At 48.6% G+C, this 22,557-nt stretch overlaps 1 protein-coding gene across 1 annotated transcript in view; it reads left to right on the top strand.

The window, feature by feature from the left end:
- EXT2 (exostosin glycosyltransferase 2) overlaps positions 1 to 22,557 on the top strand; it is a 305,577-nt gene that overhangs the window by 178,507 nt on the left and 104,513 nt on the right. The window contains exon 8 of the mRNA XM_078684358.1: positions 14,644 to 14,775. Coding sequence (XP_078540484.1) covers positions 14,644 to 14,775 — 132 coding nt within the window. The remainder of the gene's footprint in view (positions 1 to 14,643; positions 14,776 to 22,557) is intronic.

Here is a 22,557-nt window from a genome sequence, read left to right as displayed (position 1 = left end):
GCCGCGGCAGCGCCAGCAGGCCAAGATGATAGTCTCCCTAGGTAGGGGGCCGCGGCAGCGCCAGCAGGCCAAGTCGATGGTTTCACGAGGCAGAGGGCCGCGGCAGCGCCAGCAGGCCAAGACGATGGTTTCACGAGGCAGAGGGCCGCGGCAGCGCCAGCAGGCCAAGACGATGGTTTCACGAGGCAGAGGGCCGCGGCAGCGCCAGCAGGCCAAGACGATGGTTTCACGAGGCAGAGGGCCGCGGCAGCGCCAGCAGGCCAAGACGATGGTTTCACGAGGCAGAGGGCCGCGGCAGCGCCAGCAGGCCAGTCACAGAGGAGTTCTTCTCGGGTCTCTCGACTCCAGGATACAACTGGTTTCCTGGTCTGTTCCTGCCCCAGTTATAGGTCTGGTCCCCTTTGATGTCCGGACCCTCGCGCCTGGGGGGGCCGGGAGGTCCGGGATGAGGGAGTCCAGACACCCAGCAGGGGGGTGGAGCCAGCGCCCAGGCGGCCGGGGGTGATCGACACCTGGCGGAGGAGAGCCGTTGACGATTCCTTTCTCCCAGTGACTCGCCAAGTGGTCACTCTGCCTCCCGGGGGGAGGTTGGTGCCTCGATGTCGGGCCCGGCCGGGCCCAGGGTGAGGGTCGAGTTGAGGCCACGCGGCCTCGTGCTGTAGTGGCCCAAGATGGCGGCTGGGCCGAGGCCGTGGTGTGGATGGTGACCCGGGCCAGCTGGGTTCGGAGCTGGTGTCTTGTGGGTGAGGAATTGCAGTGTACTTCGGGTGGTCGTCGGGGACTCTGGCTGGGGATGCAGGGGGAGCCCGGGTCCAGGTCCCATTGCGGGGAGGGGGCAGCCCGACCATGCGGCCTGTCCAACAGTATGGCTGTGGTACCTACTGGACTCACGCACGCTCAGCAATTACCATGATGGGGTGCAGCGCACAGATTCTACAGGTGACGCCATGGCGCACAAAAGTTGTGTTGGGCCACAGCCGCATCGAGCACGTTGAAGATAGCAGCAATGCAGGGCTACAGGATATGCTACTCTGGCTACACACCAAGTGGAAAGTCCACACTTACTTTCATTTATTCTTCCTCAAGAGCCCTCACTCCCAAGTTCCAAATGCGCTCTTGCAGCTTCCTTGCCTCAACTCCGTCATGATCCAGCCCCCAGCTACAATTATCCAATGGGAGGCTTAGGCTCAGGCAGTGGCAGGGTGCAGCAGACTCGGGGAATAGAATGCAAGCCAGAGTTTGTCGATGACATTTTGGATTTGTGATTGGCGTGATGACATCACTAACGATGGGGTACACAATCATGCCTGCCTGGACAGGCGTATGCTGGCCTGTCTGTGAACATTTACCAGCCGGTCACCATGCAATGTATGTTCTTTTTATTTTTGGATTTGAACAATTAATATTGAGACCACCACCTGCAGGGTCAGAAATTGTAGCCCCAGCCCTGTGAAAGAAGTGCTGGTGCTGAGCACCTGAAAGCACCTGCTCAAATTAAGCACTGAGTCAGTCCATCCTCAATGCATTTCGGACTAGCCCCCAGCCCCTCCTCCCCTGCACTGACACGTTCTTGTCGTCTTTTACAACTCTTTGACTATTTGTATCTATTTATTTTTTATCATAAAATCATTATGGTCTTAGCTACACGTCATGAAGAGTTATTAATACCCATGTTCGACTGCGTCACCATTTCCTTTTAGAACTTTAATAGCGACAGATCCCGTATATGATTTTAAAATCTTCATATTTGTTCCCAGAAAATACTGCGTTCGCTGTTTCATGTAATGTTTTAAAGTAATTAATTATGAATCAATTAATGAATGCGTGCATTTCGGACAAATACGCCCTGTACTGGGAATGGACTTTATATCAAATACAGTTGCTGTAATTTGAGCAAAAAGTTCTGTATTAAACAATGGACATTGCTCATAATTCATTACGTAATCACTTCATTGTGACCCTGAAGAGTACTGTCACGGATATGAGTGAGAATTCTTGCATACAATGACGTCAGTATGATTCAAATACCCCGCATCTTAGTGTATATGCGCACTGTATAATGTGTCTAAACACCATATCGCGCGAGGCCCTAAGGTTACCCGTCATACCTCCCTTTTAAAATGGACCCCGATTCGTGCTTGTAATAATGTTGCGCGATCTTCGTGTAGAGGCGCCATGCGTGTGCCTTCGTCATGCGTGTGCTCACAGGCAGGGGAGAAGCACACCAGCATGAGGTACAACACGTGAGAGTGGAGGAGAATGAGAAGCACACTGGGGAGACAGCTGGAAAACACATGCACTAGTGGAGTGCGTAAACAAACCAAAAAATAGAAGCGCATGAAAAATGTGCAGTGGAAGGATATTGTGTTCAAGCTACAGATGAACAGGAAGGAAAGCCTACACAAGTTATAGAATAAGAAGTAGGCTAATGAGTGACAATGACGCCAGCCAATGGTAAGCAGTGGGCGGAGTCTAAGTCCACTTCAAGCTAACAATACGTCTCGCAGTGGACGGTGCAAATGCTGCCTAGTAGGTCAGCTAAACCATAAGATTTGTTTCAGCATGAAAGTACACAATGGAGGCACTCATGGGAGAGGGGAGGGGAAACGGTGCACGAGGCAGACCGCAGCACGTGCGGGAAGGGGAAGAAGCACACAATGGAGAGCACACGAGAGGCTGTGGAGATGCACACGCGAGTAAGAGCAACACCGGGGTAGGGGGAGAAGTACACAAGGGAGGGAGCAGCACAGAGTGCAGAGGGGCGGGGGAGAAGGACTTGAGAGAGAAGCATACCTGTGTGAGGCAGCAACAGGGAACGTTGCGAGTGGCATACAAGCCAGCTGGAAAACACATGCACCCTTACTAAGTAGTCAACCAAAAAGGAAAATAAATTCCTTAGACGGTAGCAGTGCAAGGATACAAGTCAGGACTTAGTTGGATACGCCGAGGTATAATCAGTGAAGGCCTGGGAGCATTGAAGACGTGATTATATTCCTGGTAGAGATTCAGGAGACCGGAAGCGCATCGCAGATAGATGCATTATTTTTCAAAGGCTCATGAAATACACGTATTGGGAGGTGAGTAGTGACTTTGAAGCTGGCCTCCTCGATAATGGTGGTAAATGCAGAGTTAATGGCAATTGTGAAGTAAAATAATTCAGCGAGACAAGGGTATAATGTGTGCAAGAGCAAAGACAGGTCTACTAGAATCTATGTTCAGCTACGAGTGCAAGAGAGAAAGGAGCAGACGGGAGTGGGCCTCTTCTCTCGGTGGTGTAAATAGCCATGTCGTCTATGGTGCAGCGCCTAGAAACAATATCACTGTATTAATGCGCTATATAAATAAACGTAACTTTATACTTTTATTATAATTCGTCTTCTGGCGCGGTGTTGTTTGCGGTGCCCTTTAAAAAGGATCAGTGCTGCTTTTTGGGGGTCCGTCCGGGTGCCCCTGGCAGTCCTCGGCCTGACCTCCGCGTGGAAGAGTCCACGGGGCCCCCAGGGGTCTGCCGCCGCTCCCTTCCAGGGGTCCAGTCCGCGCAGGGGCCCCGGCCACAGCTAGGACAGGCTGTTTATTGTGCCCCGTTTGTTGATGTCTCGCTCCGCGCGCCTAGAAGCCGCCCGCCCTGGGCGCCCGGGCGCTTGCTGTGCCAGTGGGCGCCAGTCGGTGGTCTGTAAGCGGACACCCCCTCTGTCTGCGAGGCGCCTGGGCAGAAGGGCCTCTGCGTGGACGGTGCCTCTTGCTTGAGTAACCTTTGACCCCGGGGCCTGGCCCGGCCCTTGAACTCTCCCCCAGCTGACAGTCCTGCATCCCTGCGCCCCATCCCTCGCCGCAGGGGGGCGCTGGAGGTCGACAGCCGATACAGGCCGGGCCGCAGAGGCCCCTCGGCGGCCGCCTCGGTGAGGTGCCCATCATCCGAGGGGGGAGGCCTCTGTGAGTGTTTGTTTTCATGGAGGGTCAAAGGCCACGTGCAGCGTGCCCTCTGAGGATGAATGACCACTGCCACACAGACGCCAGGCACGGATCTGTGCAGGCCCTGGGCCCTGAGGGGTGTGTGGGTCTGACGTCAGGCGAGGGCTGTGAGGATAAAGTAAGCAACGGACACCCACGTTTATCTCTCTGTAGAGGAGAGGGGCAGCCCTTCTTTAGGGCTGTGGATAACACGAGGTCAGGACCGGAAGTAGAGATGAGAGCCGCCATCTTGGAGGCTTCATCATGAGAACCCAGACCCTCCAGCCAGAACCTGAATGGGTCAGAGAAGCTGGCGAAAGAGCTGGGTCCGTCGCATGGACAGGCCACATATATACTGTATTTATTGTATTGCACCCGGGTTTACTGTTATCATCTCTGCAGTGTTCTGCATCACACCAGGGGCGGCCTTAGGCATGTGCAAGCTGTGCGCCTGCTCAGGGCCACCAAACCCCAGGGGCCACCACGCCAATATATATCCTTAATATAATAATCCTCTGAGGATGGATACATATTTGTGTGGCGGCCCCTGGCAGGGATTTGGCGGCCTCCGGCTCTGTTCCACTTCCAAACAGCCTGACCCTCCCCTCCTGAGCTCGGGGGGGGGGGGGGGGGGGGGGGGGGTGTAAGATCACAGAAAGATGTGTAGCAAAACAACTCTCTCGTTATAACAAGGACAATGATCTTCTTGACAATTGTCAGTCCGGCTTCATCCAAAACTGCAGCACTGAAACAGCCCTACTGCAAGTGGTTGATGATGCGCTGAGGATACTCGACTCTGGGGGGTCCTGTCTGCTAATTCTCCTTGACCTTTCCGCAGCCTTCGACACTGTTAATCACAACACCCTCCTCAATATCCTTCAACAGAGAATGGGCATGGAGGGCACTGTGCTTAAATGGTTTGCATCCTTCCTCTCTGACAGATCTCAAATGATCAAAATAGCGAATAGTCTCTCTTCTCCTGTGGTGGTGGGTCAAGGTGTTCCCCAAGGCTCTATACTTGCACCCACATTGTTCAATCTCTACTTAGAACCACTGGGAAACCTCCTAAGCAAATCCGGGATTCACTATCATCTCTATGCAGACGACACTCAACTCTACCTCAAGGTTGCCTCCACTCATGATCTCTCCATCCTAAGATCTACTCTTGACTCCATTCAAAACTGGATGTCAACTCATCAATTGATTCTGAATCCCTCCAAAACTGAATTCCTCCTCTTCTCCTCCTCACTCTCTCCTCCCCCGGTTCAATCATGGATGGATCAGATGAATCTACTAAACAATAAACCCATCATTGTTGACAGTGCAAAATCCCTTGGTGTCATTCTTGACAAAAAACTCAATCTAACTCCCCACATCAATTCTACTGCGAAATCTGCTCGCTACCAACTGCGCCTTCTTTGGGGAATCCGTTGCTTTTTCCCGGAGCAGGACCTTATAACCCTGGTGCAATCGCCGGTCCTCTCCAGACTAGACTACTGCAATTCTCTTCTTACTGGCCTCCCCAAATCTCACCTGTCCCCACTTAAGTCTGTCTTCCATTCAGCAGCTCGTTTCATTTATGGGGCCAAAAGAAGCGATCACATAACACCGATGTTATCCACCCTCCGCTGGCTTCCCTTCGAGGCTAGAGCTATCTACAAGACCGCTTGTATCACCCACAAAGCCTTGCACTCCTCCTCTCCCCGCTACCTGGCGAATAAACTGAAACTCTCTGGAGGCTCCAGACCTTCACGCAATGCGGAGAATCTACTGCTTGAACCTCCCACTTTCAAGAAGGAAAGAACAATGGCCCAATCCTTTTCAGGCAATGCAGTGAGAATCTGGAACTCCTTTCCGCCTCAGCTCCGGACCACCGCCTCCTCCCAGGCCTTCAAAAGGGACCTCAGAGTTCTCCTCCTCCAGAGACACCTCCAAAAGTAATTCACGTCCTCTTGCTATTTGTGAGGAAAACTTCCCACTACTGATAATTTCTACTTTCCATGACCATGGAAGTGCCTTCCCAGTGTATTCCTGTGGTTGGAGTGTCTGCCTTTTGCAGTACTTTCCATGTACTTGTGTTCGGTGCCCTTTTGCAACATGCACACACCACTCTGCCCTTGTAACACACGGTTGCTACCTCTCACATGTTTTTACCTTTGATACTTGCACAAGTGCCACCTTGCCTACGTAACGCTTGTTCTTGTGCCTGAGTGTCTAGCACTTATTGCAGTACTATACCTCAAATTATACTCTGTTTTCTCTTATAACTGCACACTTGTCACTTTTCCTCTTGTGCACTTTTGACTACCTCATGTATTTTTGGTAGCTCACAATTGTCACTATTACCTTTACTACCTCATGTATTTTTGGTTGCTCACAATTTTTACTACCTCAAGTATTTTGTTTGCGCACAATTGTCACTATTAACTTTACTACCTCATGTATTTTTGATTGCTCACAATTTTTACTACCTCATGTATTTTGTTTGCTCACAATTGTCACTATTACCTTATGTAAGTAATGTATGTTTTTGTAATCTGTTCTTGTGTAATGTTTCTCATTATGTTTCATTTCTGTTCCTAATGTGAAGCGCTCTGACGCCTTCGGGTAAAGTCCGCGCTATATAAAAATGCATAAATAAATAAATAAATTAATTAATAAACTGCCGTCTGCAACACCCAGCAATGGGACAGGACAAGCATTTTTTATTTATTTCTTTTAATTTTACAGAGTTTTATATAGCGCAAACTTGACCCGAATTGGGCATCAGAGCGCTTTACATAGCACCAGTGACGTTACATGAGGACACATTCATTTTTTTTTGTTAGGCACGGGGAGATTAAGTGATTTGCCCAGAATCACAGGATGTCCAGCGTCATTGCCAAGACTCAAACTCAGTTCCCCAGATGTGAAGTCGACCGCTCTAGCCGTTAGGCCAACTCCTCTCCCCTAAGCATTACCAGAAATGGGGTCTGAGCTAACCTCATAGCCATTATATGAGGAAAACGAAGTGACAAATTGTGCAGTTTAAATATATCGACAAACCAGATAGTATAAAAAAACATATTTTTTTGTAGATTTAACCCGGTGCAAGTCCAGAAAAAATGCTCCCACTCATTTTTGGCTAAAGGTTAAGTTTTAGTTAACCCAATGAGCCCTTGTGAACTATATATCAGGTCTGGATGCACACCGCAGCAGTCACCTGACCATATGTGATAAAAAGAAAAGGCGCGTTAAGATGCACACCTAAGAGAGGGGCTTAGTCTCCGCCCACATGTTGGTAACAATATTTGATTGGGCGGAAGACGTCTGCTGCCATTGAGAATCAGTGCTGGTCATACTCCTGTTTCATCCTGATTGGACTTCAGTCACCTAAAAGAAAACGTAATGATGTGTCAGTCTGCAATGGGAAGACTTCTTTACTATGTGGTTATAATGTTGGCTAGTAATATTCCTAAAGCACCATGACATGCGCACTGTGTGCATTTACTGCACCGTGGACCTTGTTTTATTGATAGCTAATCCTGCTGACGAATAGAGGTTTTTAACCCCTTGGCTGCGGCGGTAATTCTGCCACATTGCTAGTGGGGAGGGGAGGCCGCGCGGCAACCGCCATGCTCGTGATGGAACCACTCCGTCACGAGCCTCGGGCGCGATGTGCTTCTGACGGAGTGGTTCCGTCACGGCCCCGCCCGCTCAATAGAACTCTCAGCGCAGGCGCGAAATCGCTGCCGTGCAGGCGTGGCGGCGGGGCCGTGACAGAACCACTCCGTCATTAGCACAGCCCGTCCGTGGCTGGTGACGGACTGGTTCCGTCACCAGCACCCAAAGGGTTAATAAGAATGTTCCCTCATTCAATATGGCCGTGCCATCCATACTAATGCTGCAAAGGCATCTGTGCAGGTGTTTTTCTTCTTCATTTACATTTGTGCTGTGAAGGGTAAGCAGTTGGTTCTACCCTTCCAGCCGGTACTTCAACGGACATGCCTGTTCCTGCAGTCCCAACAGGTCTTATGCTCATCCTTTATGCTGCATCAATGCTCTGGCTCAGTTTGTTCTCCCATTTGCAGCCACCTGCACACATGCTGCGTCCCCAAGCCATTGAAGCCAGATCACAGTTATTGGGATAGCCCGGACCACATGGCTCACTTTTGACTATAAATTGGAAAAAATTACAGATGGGTTAAGAGAGCGACAGACCGGCTTAGCCACTTTTTAAACGTGTTTAAGCGCTTACCCAGTTTGCGATTAGACAATTCTTTTATTTCATTACGAATTCTCTGCTCCTGCCCAGTCTGCAGAGACAGTCTGCACTCAACTCTTAAACTGTCCCCAAAACTCCCTGCAAATTCTGCTCACTACTCCAGACTAAAGATCTGTGTCATGGTGGGGAGTGATACTTCCCCCAAATTCCAGCAAGCAAAACAAGTAAACAGATTTCTTGTAGGTAGTGTAAGGAAGAGTGGGCTTCTCCACCGAGGATTTAAAAAAACTTTTGGGGTCAAATTTGCTAAAACTCCTCGGATCCTCATAGGGCATTCATGATATATACCAGTGCCTTGAAGGTGCACCAGAGAAGCGTGGTCTTTCCTAGGACTAGATCCAGCTTTTTTTCCAAATGTCATGAGTCCGAAATGACTTCCACTATACCAAGGTCACCATTTCTTGTGGATGAGTCCCATATGCCAATGAGTACATACAATATGACAGTGCCAGAAATGTATCATGGATATTTCAGCCATGGCCATGGGTACCTGTAAAAAGTCCCACCGGTATACAAGGGACAGCATTGTGCCATTGACACCTCATATAAACTGAGTACAGGAAATCTTATGGCAAGAATTACCTAAAATATCAGATCCAATATTTTGCTATAAATCCAACCCATATGCCAAGTATATCGCCATCATGTCAGGGTCTTCGGCGAGGTGTGGTGGCTCGTGCTCTGTCTACCTGCTGCTGAGTCTGACTGGGCTATCTGCTTTCTCAGTTGGACAGTTTGAGCCCCCACATCCAATGATGGTGTATTAATAGTATCATGTCAGGGCCTGCTATTTGCTATATGTAACGCCTCCTGTCCATATGCTTTTAGTGCCCTGTTCCATAAGGCAAGAATAATTTCCAGTATTCCAGACCAGCAGCGAACATGCCCTCACCACACGCACATATACTCACACACAAACACAAACTCACACACAAACACATACTCACATGCAAACACATACTCACATGCAAACATATACTCACACGCAATCTCTCACACACTCATTTTCACTATCTCTTGCACTATTTCGCACAATTGTACTTTGTCAAACAAACACACTGCCTGCCACTCACACTACCATTAGTCATTCGGCTTTTAATGCGTTCGAAAATCTTGCCCTGCTGCTTCTACAATACCTGTCTTGCCTTTTAGTGCAGCTAAATAAAACATATTCTCTATACACTATTCAAGGATAATAATATATTGCCTTGTCATTGTTTGTTACAAGCATGATGTGACTGAAAGTGTGGTTTCTCAAAATAGCTGTCTCGGGCTTAAAAGTGGTTTCACACGTGGATCAAGCAGGTACAGTATTGGAATTGAACGAATCCACTTTCTAACCTGTAATATCACAACATCCAACTGATCTCATTAAATGCTTGACTTCTTCGGTAATGAAATGAAATGAAATGAAATTGGGTTTTGTAAAGCGCGTTACTACCCGGAGGCCTCGTAGCGCTACAGAAGCAGGGAACGCCATAAAATGTCTTCCAGGTTACAGTAACCAGTGCACTTTGCAATTTGGGATTTCCAGGCCCAACGTACAATGTAAAATAAAAACGGCATGTCCGGGCTTGAAGTATTGTGGTGAGTGGAAAGCCACGACTGGTTGAACGTGTCACATGTGTCGCACGATCCTCAATCCAGCACCATATCACAAAGCCTCAGTTCTCTTCTCCATCCTCATGCATTCTCACTCCGCTCTTGCACCAGCCCCGTTGTTGCAGATGGAATTAAGTAGGCATTTGTTATTAGGGAAAAAGCCGATATTCTGTGGGTGCCTTTGTAGAAATATGTGTCTATTCATAATAGTTGTGTACTTTTTTTTTATGTGCAGAGTAAGATGTGTGCTCATGTAAGTGCTGAGCGATCGTGAACAGTGTGAGTGTAGGTTGAAAAATGTGCCGTTGTGAGTGTCGGATGAGCTGCATGAATGCAATATGAGAGGAGGGTCCTTGTGAGTGTCGGGTGACAGGAACGCGTACAGAGTGAGAGGAGTGAGTTCACTGTGGTGTGAGCAGTGTACATTCTGGGTGAGTAGTGTGCCTGCGTGTGGTGCAGGGTGTGAGGTGGGAGTAAAGGGTGATCTGTAAGAGTTATTGGTGAGTGGAGTTAGTGCAGGGTGAAGGTGTGTCCTTGTGAGTTCCAGCAGACTATTGTCCCTGTGTGCAGGCCGGGCGACCTGTGCCTATATGAGGGCAGGGTGAGAAGTTTATCTGTTTGAGAGGAGGGTGAGAGAAGAGAGTGCCGAGTGAGTGGTGTGACTCCGGGAGAGTGATGTGCTTGTTTGCGTGGTGTGAGGGCAGGGTGAGTGCTGTGCCAATGTGGGTGAAGGGTGAACTGTGCGAGTGACCGGAGTGTCTGTGGGTGCACGGTGAGTGAGTATGAGAGTAGGGTGAGAGGAGTTACTGCAGGATGCCATGTGACCATATGAGTTTGGGTGCGGGGGAAAATGCAGAGTAGGACAAATTAATGCATGGTTAGTGATGTGCTTGTTTGAGTGAGCTGTGAGAGTGGCAGGTGAGTGAAGTGTCACATGAGGGCAGGGTGATTTGTGTGCTGATGTGACTGCAGGGTGAATACAGGGTGATCAGCACAAGTGCATGTGACCACAGTGAGTGCAGGATGAGTGGTGTGCTCCTGACTGTGTGAGTTCATGCTGATTGGCATGAGTGTGGTTGCTCTGAGAGCAGGGTAAACAGTTAACTTGTGGGAGAACAGGGTAAGAAGAGGATGAACGATGCAAGTACATGGTGACAGCATAAGTGCATGGTGAGCAGTCTGAGTGGAGTGTGATAGCTGTGAGTGTTACGTGAAGCATTGAGAGTGACAAGCGAGTGGAGTGTCATGTGCGTGCAGGGTGAGTGGTGTGCTCGTGTGAGTGCGGAGTTGGAGGAGGGTGAATGGCGTAAATGTATGGATGAGCTTTGTGATCGTTGTAAGTGCAGAGTGAGCATAAAAGTTATGGGTGAGAATGAGAAGTGAGTTGCCTGAATGCAGGGTGTATTCGTAGGCACTTGGATTGACTCAGCAATAGTTTACCATATCTGAAACCCTATGCCAGCCATCAATAACATGCTATTATGGAATCAATCAGGGATGGAGAAAATAATGTGCAACACATTTTTAGCCTCGTTATTAGGGTTGGCAGCTTAGTATTTTGATGTCCCATCCAGTAAAAAAATATAAGCAAAACCACTTAAAGCCGTTTTCTTTACCACTTATCTGTGCATACTTAAAACAGAAAATATAAATAGAAAGCACTTTTAAATGTGTTCTAGGGCTGCATTAATGATCCTTCACTAATAATTAAAGGAAACAAAGACAGAATGTATTTACAGCCCTATTTCGTTTCAAGGCGAGGCCTTTGCAGGGTCTTAAACAACAAATGGCTAGTATTTTTCTTTTGGAAAGGTGGCCTTCTCATGAAATGCATTCTCCCACTGCGGCAGTAAAAGTTAAATGCAAATGTAAGGAATAGGAATTTGGGACCCAGGGAGTAATGGACCCAGTGGAACAAAACCTAAGCCTCGTTTACCAGTTTACAAAGGCATGTAAATGGTCTTTTAAAGACCTGTAAAATCTTGGTTGTGGTGGAGATAAGATGTCAGATACCGCCCATCCAATACCACAGCAGTGCAAGCTGCAACAGCAGAAGGGGAGGGAGGTTTGGGGGGTTGAGCTAAAGCCCTTTTAGTCCAATGGGCATTGAGCACCTGTGTGCAGGAGCAGAATGTTGCCACTCAGGCCAGTATGCTGATGGCTAAAGCAGGCTGACCTTTTACCTATTCTCTAAGCCATTGTGGGGAGGGTGGAACGCACAATGTGAATAGCACTTCACCAGATCAATGGCTCAAGAGGGCTTACCGAAAGGCCTATAATGTATGTATAGATGTATATATCAATATCAAAAGAAGCAGGCCTAACCAGCATTGGCAATGGCAATGGGACTGGCTTTAATGGAATATTGTATACAAGGTAAAGCATTACTATTAGCTTGTATGGTAATGGATGTGTTTTTATGTGGAAGCAAATAACTAGAATAATATTGGTGTAGCTCTAAAGGTCAGGTGGCATTTGCTATAACATGATGCATAAAAATCTATATAGATTAATGACTGCCCTCCTCCCATCTGTGATGCTGCCAGAGGAAAAAAAACATAAATTATCTAGTTATCTAAGGCACTTTAATAGCATCACGATGCTATGTGTGTGCCCTGGAAAGTTCAACATCAGGCAGCTGGGTAAATAAAATAATGATCACAGCTGTGTGGAGGGCAAGCACTTATTTTGTGTGGAGCACACAACTTCTGCCGAATCTAAACATGTAGTCCTGGCTCCCAACATGTCGGCGGAGACAAAGACCCTAATCTGGGGATTCTCACACAAGTGTGTGGCGACACCTGCGTGGTCAAGTCACACCATAGCAATGATGTACTGATTGCTGCATCTTATTAGAAATGTAAATATACCTCCGGCTTAGGTTTAAGTGAATAACATTTTTACAAATTCAAATTAGTGAATAGAGTGATTCCTTATTGATGACTGGAATGTCCCATACACTGTATTACAGATTTCCACCCCTGTCCCGAGTGATCGCATCTGTAGGTTATCTGATATCTTGATAATTATTTTGGTCTAGCACACACACCAGTCAAGCAGGCACAGAGGCCCAGGCTCTGAAGTCTGTAGGACTGCCCTCAGGGTCCTGAGTTCTATCATATACGTAAGCAGTCGTGGCAATAAACAATTTTTCTGATTTATACTCCCGACAAACGTCTCACATAGCTGGTCTTATTAGAGGGATGCCGGCTGCCGAAATGACACTCACTACTGCTCAGTCTCCAAACCTGGAGGTGTAGGTTGTGCAGTGTCTTGCCCTGCTACTGTGACAGGAGGTCCTCCCAGAGGGGCAGAAGACAGATGCTCATTGCCAGACAGTCTGGTTGTTACTCTCTTCTTGCCTAGTCCGGAGCCACTAGGATGACTTGGGCCCAGCCATTCCCCATCTTCAAAACTTAGGGCACAAGAGGTGGGTAGGGGTACAGGAGTCCCAAGCTTCAGTCAAACTGAAAGGTGTCTGAGCATGAACTGCCTGGGGAACTCTAATGTGCCGAAGTAATCTTGGAAACTGTGCATTCTTGGTGGCAGTGAAAAGATCTAGTGAGGGTTTTCCTTATTGGCAGAAGATGTTCTATGCCACCTCTAAGTGTAGCTACAAATCTTCGTCTGCTAGGCAACGTCCGCTGCGTTTGTCCACCCTCCCAGGCACTGCATGGCCAGGGAGATGCCCTGACAATTCAGCCAGCTCTAAAGGCGCAAGGCCTCCTGGCACAGAACCTGCATGCCCACTCTGCCCTGTTTATTGCAAAACCACATGGCATTGGTGTTGTCTGTGAAAAACTGCACCTTTTCCTCCCTGATGAATGGGAGGAAGAGTTTCACTGCCAAGTGAATCGCCTGCATCTTCAACAGGTTGCTGTGGAGTCGATATTCTGCTGGAGACCAGAGTTTTCTGATCCTCACCTTCTAGGGGAACACCCTAACCCAGCAACAATGCATCTTGGGTCGGGACACCCCACCCAATCCAGTGGTGCTTGTGTGTCTTTTTGAGGATATACTTAATTGAATTGAGAAATCTACTGGGGTACACTTATGATGTAACTTGAGTTCTTAGTGTATCATGTTCATAGATTTTGACTTAATGAATACCTTCCTAAGGCAATTAATCTATGACTATTGTTTTCTATAGCAGGCATTCGGTGCAGCTTTGGTTGCGTTTGCGTGAGTGACGTGGGCATGAAAGAGGCTGCAGTATTGTTGGTTTCAATATCCGTAGTGTGACTTGGCTCCCGGTAGGCTGGGCAGGATTCATGAGTTGCGTAGCATGCTATAGCGCGTGTTTTTGTAGTGGAATGTTCATCCTGTGGGGCCTGTTGGTGCTGAATAACAGATGTATATTTTTACTCCGCCCTTTGGTACTTGTTTTATCAACCACAGAAGGATGAAAGGCTGAGCAGTCCGTACGAAGTTCAGTCCTGTGAAACAAACATTCCCGCTGTGGATGCGTCGGTCCACTGAGCCACCAGCGTTGAGTAGAGTGAAAAGAATGAGTAGTACTCGATCACAATAAGCGTTTTGATCAAATATTTTAGAGCAGTGGTTCTTATCCTGTGGTGTGCGGACCCCTGGAGGTCTGCAACTCCTACTCAGGGGGTAGGCAACTGTTTAGAAAATGAAGGATTAGCAGATGACTGAAGTACATATACATAAATTTCAGAATTAAAGTTTTAAAGTGCTCTGGAGATGTAAATTGATTTGAAATTGGAGCTGAGAGCCCTCTCCATGTTGGTGGCAGCCATTGAGGGGGAGGGTTGTAGTTCCACAGCATGAGACCCCTGGTACTTACCTGTTCCTTCTCCTTTCAGGCCCGCTGGTTCTGGCAGGGATACTTCAGGTCAATGAAGGCCATCGCCCTGGCCACCCTCCAGATCATCAACGACCGCATCTACCCCTACGCTGCCCGCTCTTACGAGGAGTGGAATGACCCCCCGGCTGTGGTAAGTCTTTCCGCGAAGAAAAGAAACGATGCTTCAGTCGAGAGCATGTCTTTTATTTGTACATACCCGTTTTAGGATTACTGGTGATGTAGGGGATATTAGTACCGAAAAAAAGCTTCCCTTTGTTTTTTATCTTTCTTTTATACAAACACTATTATCTCAAGAAGGTGTTTGTGGCCTTGGCCACGAAGGATTTTCTTGTATTTTTAATGCCTCTGTTGGTACTTTGTAGACCAGATACTCAGTGGTTTGACCTCGGGGCGTTCCAACTGTAGCCCCATCTGACCTCGAATTAACACATTTCTGGTGACGCTCTCAAGGGTTTTTGCAGAACAGTGGTTTGATGGTGCTCCGAGTCCTGGTACTCTTGTAGTTCTTCGAGTGCCATTGGCTGCACAGACAAATCTGACAAGTTACCAATGAACAAATGTCCTCTTATTTCATAGAACTATTGTCAGGAAATGAATGAGTGACATTGATTTGTTGGTCTGAGACCCTTTGGATGAGTACACCGTTTCTCTTTGTTGTCACTCTTATTTCCTTCTTACCCAATGGTGTTCCTTCATTTTCTTGTTTTTGTCCCACCCCTGACGCATATTCTCAGCCTTTGGATTGTCAATTCCCTGTAGCTCTTTCCCAGCCTGTTGTTTGGGTGACGTGCATTTCCACTACTCACATTTAGGGGGCTGCTTGTTTCTTTATTTTCAGCACTCCACCAGAGTGCATGTTTTGAAGCTCCCTCCCTCATGTGCTTCATCTTCCGTTCCCTCAAATATACGCTGTGCTGTGCTATGTCCCCCACCCCTTTCCCTCCACTTCCTGTGTCCCTCGTGTGCTGCTTCCTGTTTAAAGTCTGCCTTCACCCCTTGTGCTCCTTGTAGCCCGCACCCTAAGGGTTGCCTCATGTTCCAGCCCCTACTCCCCTCTGCTTCACCCTACGGAATCCCCCCCCCCACCTACTGCTTCATGGTTACCCCCTCCTCCATGGTTACCCCCTCCTCTCGTAGTCCTTACATTTTAGTACACTTTTTTTGGAGGGCCTAACAGCTCCCATTTTCTGCTGGGCCCATCCTCTTTAAGAATTGCTCGTTTGCACAGCTGCAAATATATATATATATATATATATATATATTTGTTTTACTACTCCAACTTGCGTCCACATGGTGTCATTACCTCCAGCTTTTTTTATTTTTTTGTTATCTATGCTCTTCCACAGAAAAAAAGAGCAGGCAAAGCCAGTAGATTAGACAGGCGAGACCTATTTTAGATAATGTGCAAGAATGAATGTGACTACTAAACATGCATTGTAAGTCGTAAGCTCAGTCCTGAAATGTATTCACGTAAGCAGGTAGCCGTTTGTTTGGGATCGAATAGAAACATTGTTTAACTCGTTCACTGATATGCAATGTCCTGCCTTGCACTAGCGTACCGACAGTGTAATGCGGGGAAGAGAGGAAGCTAGGAAGAATGAGGTGCAAATCTACACCCTTGTTTTCATGACTATTCCTCCTCCTCATGGACCTAGGCGAGATGATCTAAGCGGAATGAATCAAGTTATTGAACTCAAGCCAATCATGAATCAATAATGTCCACAAATGGATGCGTACCAAGTGTAAGAAGAACAATTTAATGGTAGATTAAAATCAGTGTTGTAACATACTCCTCTAGGTGTAATTGGTGAAAAATGTAAAAGATGTAATAGTGCCATAAAGAATAGAATGGAATCCATCAGTGCTTAGAAATGGAACAGAGACGCTGGCGACAGCTGAGTAGTGCTCTTTGAACGTGGAATTATATCTGTCAGAACTTCTTCCTGGAAAAGATACAGGAGCCTGCTGCTGCGGGTGACGTGTCCTACCAAACTGCAGCGGCAATCCTTTGGTTCTGTGACCAGCCCAGAGCAGCTGCTGGTGATGCTGCCTTTTATGACGCTGCCTCTGATGATGCTGCCTCTGATTATGCTGCCTCTGATGACGATGCCTCTGATGATGCTGCCTCTGTTGATGCTGCATCTGATGATGCTGCCGCTGATTATGAAGCATGCTGTGCCGTACCGGAGTAGGTCAGCTGTGCCGTACCAGAGTAGGTTAGCTGTTCTGTACCGGAGCAGGTTAGCTGTTCTGTACCAGAGTAGGTTAGCTGTTCTGTACCGGAGCAGGTTAGCTGTGCTGAACCGGAGCAGGTTAGCTGTTCTGTACCGGAGTAGGTTAGCTGTTCTGTACCGGAGCAGGTTAGCTGTTCTGTACCAGAGTAGGTTAGCTGTTCTGTACCGGAGCAGGTTAGCTGTGCTGAACCGGAGCAGGTTAGCTGTGCTATACCGGAGCAGGTTAGCTGTTCTGTACCGGAGCAGGTTAGCTGTTCTGTACCGGAGCAGGTTAGCTGTTCTGTACCGGAGCAGGTTAGCTGTTCTGTACCGGAGCAGGTTAGCTGTTCTGTACCGGAGCAGGTTAACTGTTCTGTACTGGAGCAGGTTAGCTGTTCTGTACTGGAGCAGGTTAGCTGTGCTGAACCAGAGCAGGTTAGCTGTGCTGAACCAGAGCAGGTTAGCTGTTCTGTACCGGAGCAGGTTAACTGTTCTGTACTGTAGCAGGTTAGCTGTGCTGAACCGGAGCAGGTAAGCTGTTCTGTACCTGAGCAGGTCAGCTGTTCTGTACCGGAGCAGGTCAGCTGTTCTGTACCGGAGCAGGTCGGCTGTTCTGTACTGGAGCAGGTTAGCTGTTCTGTACTGGAGCAGGTTAGCTGTGCTGAACCAGAGCAGGTTAGCTGTTCTGTACCGGAGCATGTTAGCTGTGCTGAACCGGAGCAGGTTAGCTGTTCTGTACCGGAGCAGGTTAGCTGTTCTGTACCGGAGTGGGTTAGCTGTTCTGTACCGGAGCAGGTTAACTGTTCTGTACCGGAGCAGGTTAGCTGTTCTGTACCGGAGCAGGTTAGCTGTTCTGTACTGGAGCAGGTTAGCTGTTCTGTACTGGAGCAGGTTAGCTGTGCTGAACCAGAGCAGGTTAGCTGTTCTGTACCGGAGAGGGTTAACTGTTCTGTACCGGAGCAGGTTAGCTGTTCTGAACCGGAGCAGGTTAGCTGTTCTGTACCGGAGCAGGTTAACTGTTCTGTACTGTAGCAGGTTAGCTGTGCTGAACCGGAGCAGGAAAGCTGTTCTGTACCTGAGCAGGTTAACTGTTCTGTACTGTAGCAGGTTAGCTGTGCTGAACCGGAGCAGGTAAGCTGTTCTGTACCTGAGCAGGTCAGCTGTTCTGTACCGGAGCAGGTCAGCTGTTCTGTACCGGAGCAGGTTAACTGTTCTGTACCGGAGCAGGTTAGCTGTTCTGTACCGGAGCAGGTTAGCTGTTCTGTACTGGAGCAGGTTAGCTGTTCTGTACTGGAGCAGGTTAGCTGTGCTGAACCAGAGCAGGTTAGCTGTTCTGTACCGGAGCAGGTTAGCTGTTCTGTACCGGAGCAGGTTAACTGTTCTGTACCGGTGCAGGTTAGCTATTCTGTACCGGAGCAGGTTAGCTGTTCTGTACTGGAGCAGGTTAGCTGTGCTGAACCAGAGCAGGTTAGCTGTTCTGTACCGGAGCAGGTTAACTGTTCTGTACCGGAGCAGGTTAACTGTTCTGTGCCGGCCCAGGTTAACTGTTCTGTACCGGAGCAGGTTAACTGTTCTGTACCGGAGCAGGTTAGCTGTTCTGTACCGGAGCAGGTTAGCTGTTCTGTACCGGAGCAGGTTAGCTGTTCTGTACCGGAGCAGGTTAGCTGTTCTGTACCGGAGCATGTTAGCTGTGCTGAACCGGAGCAGGTTAGCTGTGCTGAACCGGAGCAGGTTAGCTGTTCTGTACCGGAGTGGGTTAGCTGTTCTGAACCGGAGCCGGTTAGCTGTTCTGAACCGGAGCCGGTTAGCTGTGCTGAACCGGAGCAGGTTTACTGTGCTGCACCGGAGCAGGTTAGCTGTTCTGAACCGGAGCAGGTTAGCTGTGCTGAACCGGAGCAGGTTAGCTGTGCTGAACCGGAGCAGGTTAGCTGTGCTGAACCGGAGCAGGTTAGCTGTTATGTACCGGAGCGGGTCAGCTGTTTTTCACCGGAGCAGGTTAGCTGTTCTGTACCGGAGCAGGTTAGCTGTTCGGAACCGGAGCAGGTTAGCTGTGCTGTACCGGAGCAGGTTAGCTGTGCTGTACCGGAGCAGGTTAGCTGTGCTGTACCGGAGCAGGTTAGCTGTTCTGTACCGGAGCAGGTTAGCTGTTCTGTACCGGAGCAGGTTCACTGTGCTGCACCGGAGCAGGTTAGCTGTTCTGTACCGGAGCAGGTTAGCTGTTCTGTACCGGAGCAGGTTAGCTGTTCTGTACCGGAGCAGGTTAGCTGTTCTGTACCGGAGCATGTTAGCTGTGCTGAACCGGAGCAGGTTAGCTGTGCTGAACCGGAGCAGGTTAGCTGTTCTGTACCGGAGTGGGTTAGCTGTTCTGAACCGGAGCCGGTTAGCTGTGCTGAACCGGAGCAGGTTTACTGTGCTGCACCGGAGCAGGTTAGCTGTTCTGAACCGGAGCAGGTTAGCTGTGCTGAACCGGAGCAGGTTAGCTGTGCTGAACCGGAGCAGGTTAGCTTTTATGTACCGGAGCGGGTCAGCTGTTTTTCACCGGAGCAGGTTAGCTGTTCTGTACCGGAGCAGGTTAGCTGTTCGGAACCGGAGCAGGTTAACTGTTATGTACCGGAGCAGGTTAGCTGTTATGTACCGGAGCAGGTTAGCTGTGCTGTACCGGAGCAGGTTAGCTGTTCTGTACCGGAGCAGGTTCACTGTGCTGCACCGGAGTGGGTTAGCATTTCTGTACCGGAGCGGGTTAGCTGTGCTGTACCGGAGCAGGTTAGCTGTTCTTGGTATTACACATCAGTCAAACAATACACCCATTATGTACGGGAGCTAGCCTTTCTTAGGGCACCCTCTCAGTAGATGAGTGATTGTAATAGCATTTATATAGCGCTTACTACCCCAGGCGAGGCGTTCTACTCCGGGCAGCACGCTGTGCCGGAACCCAAAATGAGTCGTTAGTCCAGTGTTCTAGTTTACTGTTCGTTATTAGTCTTGTGCGCACAAGCAAACCATTTCCTGCAGTCATCTTGAGTATTGTAGGTTCTAGTATAGCGCCTAGTTACTACTGCCAGCTCTTGTGGCTGCTTGAACATCATTTCATGCAGCCACCAAAGACCACTACAGGTTTGGAATCAAGCCTTCACGATATCGGTTCTCTCTGCTTTCAAAGCCTGTGACACAGACCTCTGCCGGAAGTCTGCCCTCCCAGGCTTCCGGCCCTCTGTTCCCGCGCTCAGGATAGCGCCTGGAGATGATTGCGTTTATAGCGCGCACCGATTGAGTCTCTAGAGCCCGTTCACGTGTCCTCGGCATGTGACGTCCTTTCTGCAGTGTGCAGCGCGTCACCACGGCAGCATGGCCCCTTTTAAAAAGTTACTCCAGTGCACAGGCCTGCAGTGCATGGCGATCGAGTGATTAAACTCTTCCCTGACAGTGCCCTTTGACCCCTGTGAGATGGGAAGCAAGATGGGAAACTTTCTCAACACGCTCGCTGTAGCTGCATTGTGCGTAATTGGAGCAAAAAGCAAAATAAATCAAGTTGTGTTCCCAGTGACCGGCCGTCTTAATTGAAGCCACCCCGCGGCTCGTCCAGGGACCCCCGCTCTGGTCTCCGCCTGCTTTTGAAGTTGCCCTCGGCCTCCACGGGCCTCCTCCCTGCGTCTGTGGTCGCCGGCCTGCTCGCCCGCTTCTAATGAGCAGGGTTTAGTCACATCCTTTGCGCCAGGAAGCAGTAAAAGTGCGGCAGGTGGCGGAAGCGTCAGAGCGGGCTCTGGAGGGAGGCGGCCAGTAGGGAAAGCCAAGTGAAGCGAGATCTTAGACACGTGAGCTGCCAGGCCAGGGGTGGCACCTTGGGTTTACCACCTCTACCCGTCAGGCCCTTGTGCCCTCCTGCTCGACAACTGGACTCCTGGCTCGGAGGCTTTAGATTCGCGGCCTCCAACCTTTTCTGTAATAAGAGCTACTTCTAAAATCAACCGCAGGTGCTAACATGATTATTGTTGTCATGGAGACCACGACAGACCAAATGATGGTAGTGGCAGGGCTCGAGTCGGGGTACCACGCGGGTGGACGCCGTCCCCCCACTTATTTTACCGGGTGCTCGATAACTGGAGCAAATGGAGCCACACATTCACTCTTTGGCCTCTCTGGGGCGAGATCTCGCCCCAGAGAGGCCAAAGAGTGAATGTGTGGCTCTATTTGCTAAGGGGTGAGCGACGGGAGGCAATGAGTCTGATGGTGCAAGCCACCTTTCGTGACGTCACTTCTTGTTGCGACGTTCGCGTCCCCCACTTTTTTTTTTTTAAGACTTGTGCCCTGGGTAGTGGCCATTACCCTATGCAAGGTCACCTCAGTACAATTTACTGGTAGGGCGGCCAGCAGACATGCAAACAAGGGTTTGTCATTTGGAATGTCTTTACGTTGTAAATGCATACATGCATGCATACATATATATATATGGCATGTATATACGTATGCATGCACATATGTATGTATGTATGTATGTATATATATATATATATATACATACATATGTGCATGCATACGTATATACATGCATGCATACATAAGCCCATACATGCAATGCAAACATATATACATATGTGCATACAAACAAACATATACATGCATACATATATATATATACATGCAGACATGCATGCATATATATATGCAAACATACACATATACACATGCATGCATACATACATAAGTGCATACATTCATACATATATACATGCATACATTCATGCAAGCATATATATGCGCATACATACATAAATAGTGCAATGCTTGTGACACCAACGTAATTATATTAGTAATACGTTTCACCGATGCCACAACATTTATCACTTAAATACCAGCTATAAAAAATATGAATGAAATTCAATCATTTTTCTAAAAAGGTCAGCTTGAATTCTTAAAATGTACACATTTTCATCTAAAAATACACACGTTTCAACGTAGGTATAAATATATTAATTCAACCAAGCAAAAGCTTCTAATTTAGTGGCTGGAATTCACACAGAAGAGCTACTCACAGGTAGCTGGAGAGCTACCAGTAGCACGTGAGCTACTCGTTGGAGAAACCTGCTTTAGATGTTGGGACAACTCCATTCGAAACAGACACGAGGAAGGGAGCCAGAGTCGTGGTACTGCTCAGAGCAGACATTCTCCCACACATGCCCGACTAGCAAAGCCTAATGAATCGACCTTGGCAGAGGAAGGATGCTTCCAACCTCCAACCCTAGTGGTTTTGCTAACAAGGCGCTCTGGGCCTGCAGCAAGGACCGTGACGCAGGGGTCTGCCGGGAATGATGGAGAGAGTGCTTGGCCACAAACAACTGCCCCGGCACTGAGGACATATGGCGCCTCATGAGACGCCTGCGCATGGCTACAAGTCTCGCCATTAGCCCAGAATGTTTGAGATGAATGCATTTTGCCCCATTTGTGCACACGTCTTCCTTTCTGAAAGTTGAACATTCAGCAGAGTCCTGTATCTGGGAGAGAAGGGCCCGGGGCCACCTTGCTGGAGATTTGTGGCTCATGGGATAGTCTTCTATTGCTTAAATCTTCCAGAGGAGGCCTTGTAATGGCTATTGATGGACCTTTATACTCCTGGGAAGAATAGTGTCAAGCTGAAAAAAACTGTGTCGACGTGACAGCGACGGACATCCTTCAGCCCCACCCTTGTTTTCATTAAAGTAGAT

The sequence above is a fragment of the Lissotriton helveticus genome, chromosome 3_2, assembly GCF_964261635.1.
Source record: "Lissotriton helveticus chromosome 3_2, aLisHel1.1, whole genome shotgun sequence".
Taxonomy (NCBI): domain Eukaryota; kingdom Metazoa; phylum Chordata; class Amphibia; order Caudata; family Salamandridae; genus Lissotriton; species Lissotriton helveticus.
Note: the sequence above shows the minus strand (reverse complement) of the source record. Positions and strands in the feature narration are given on the sequence as shown.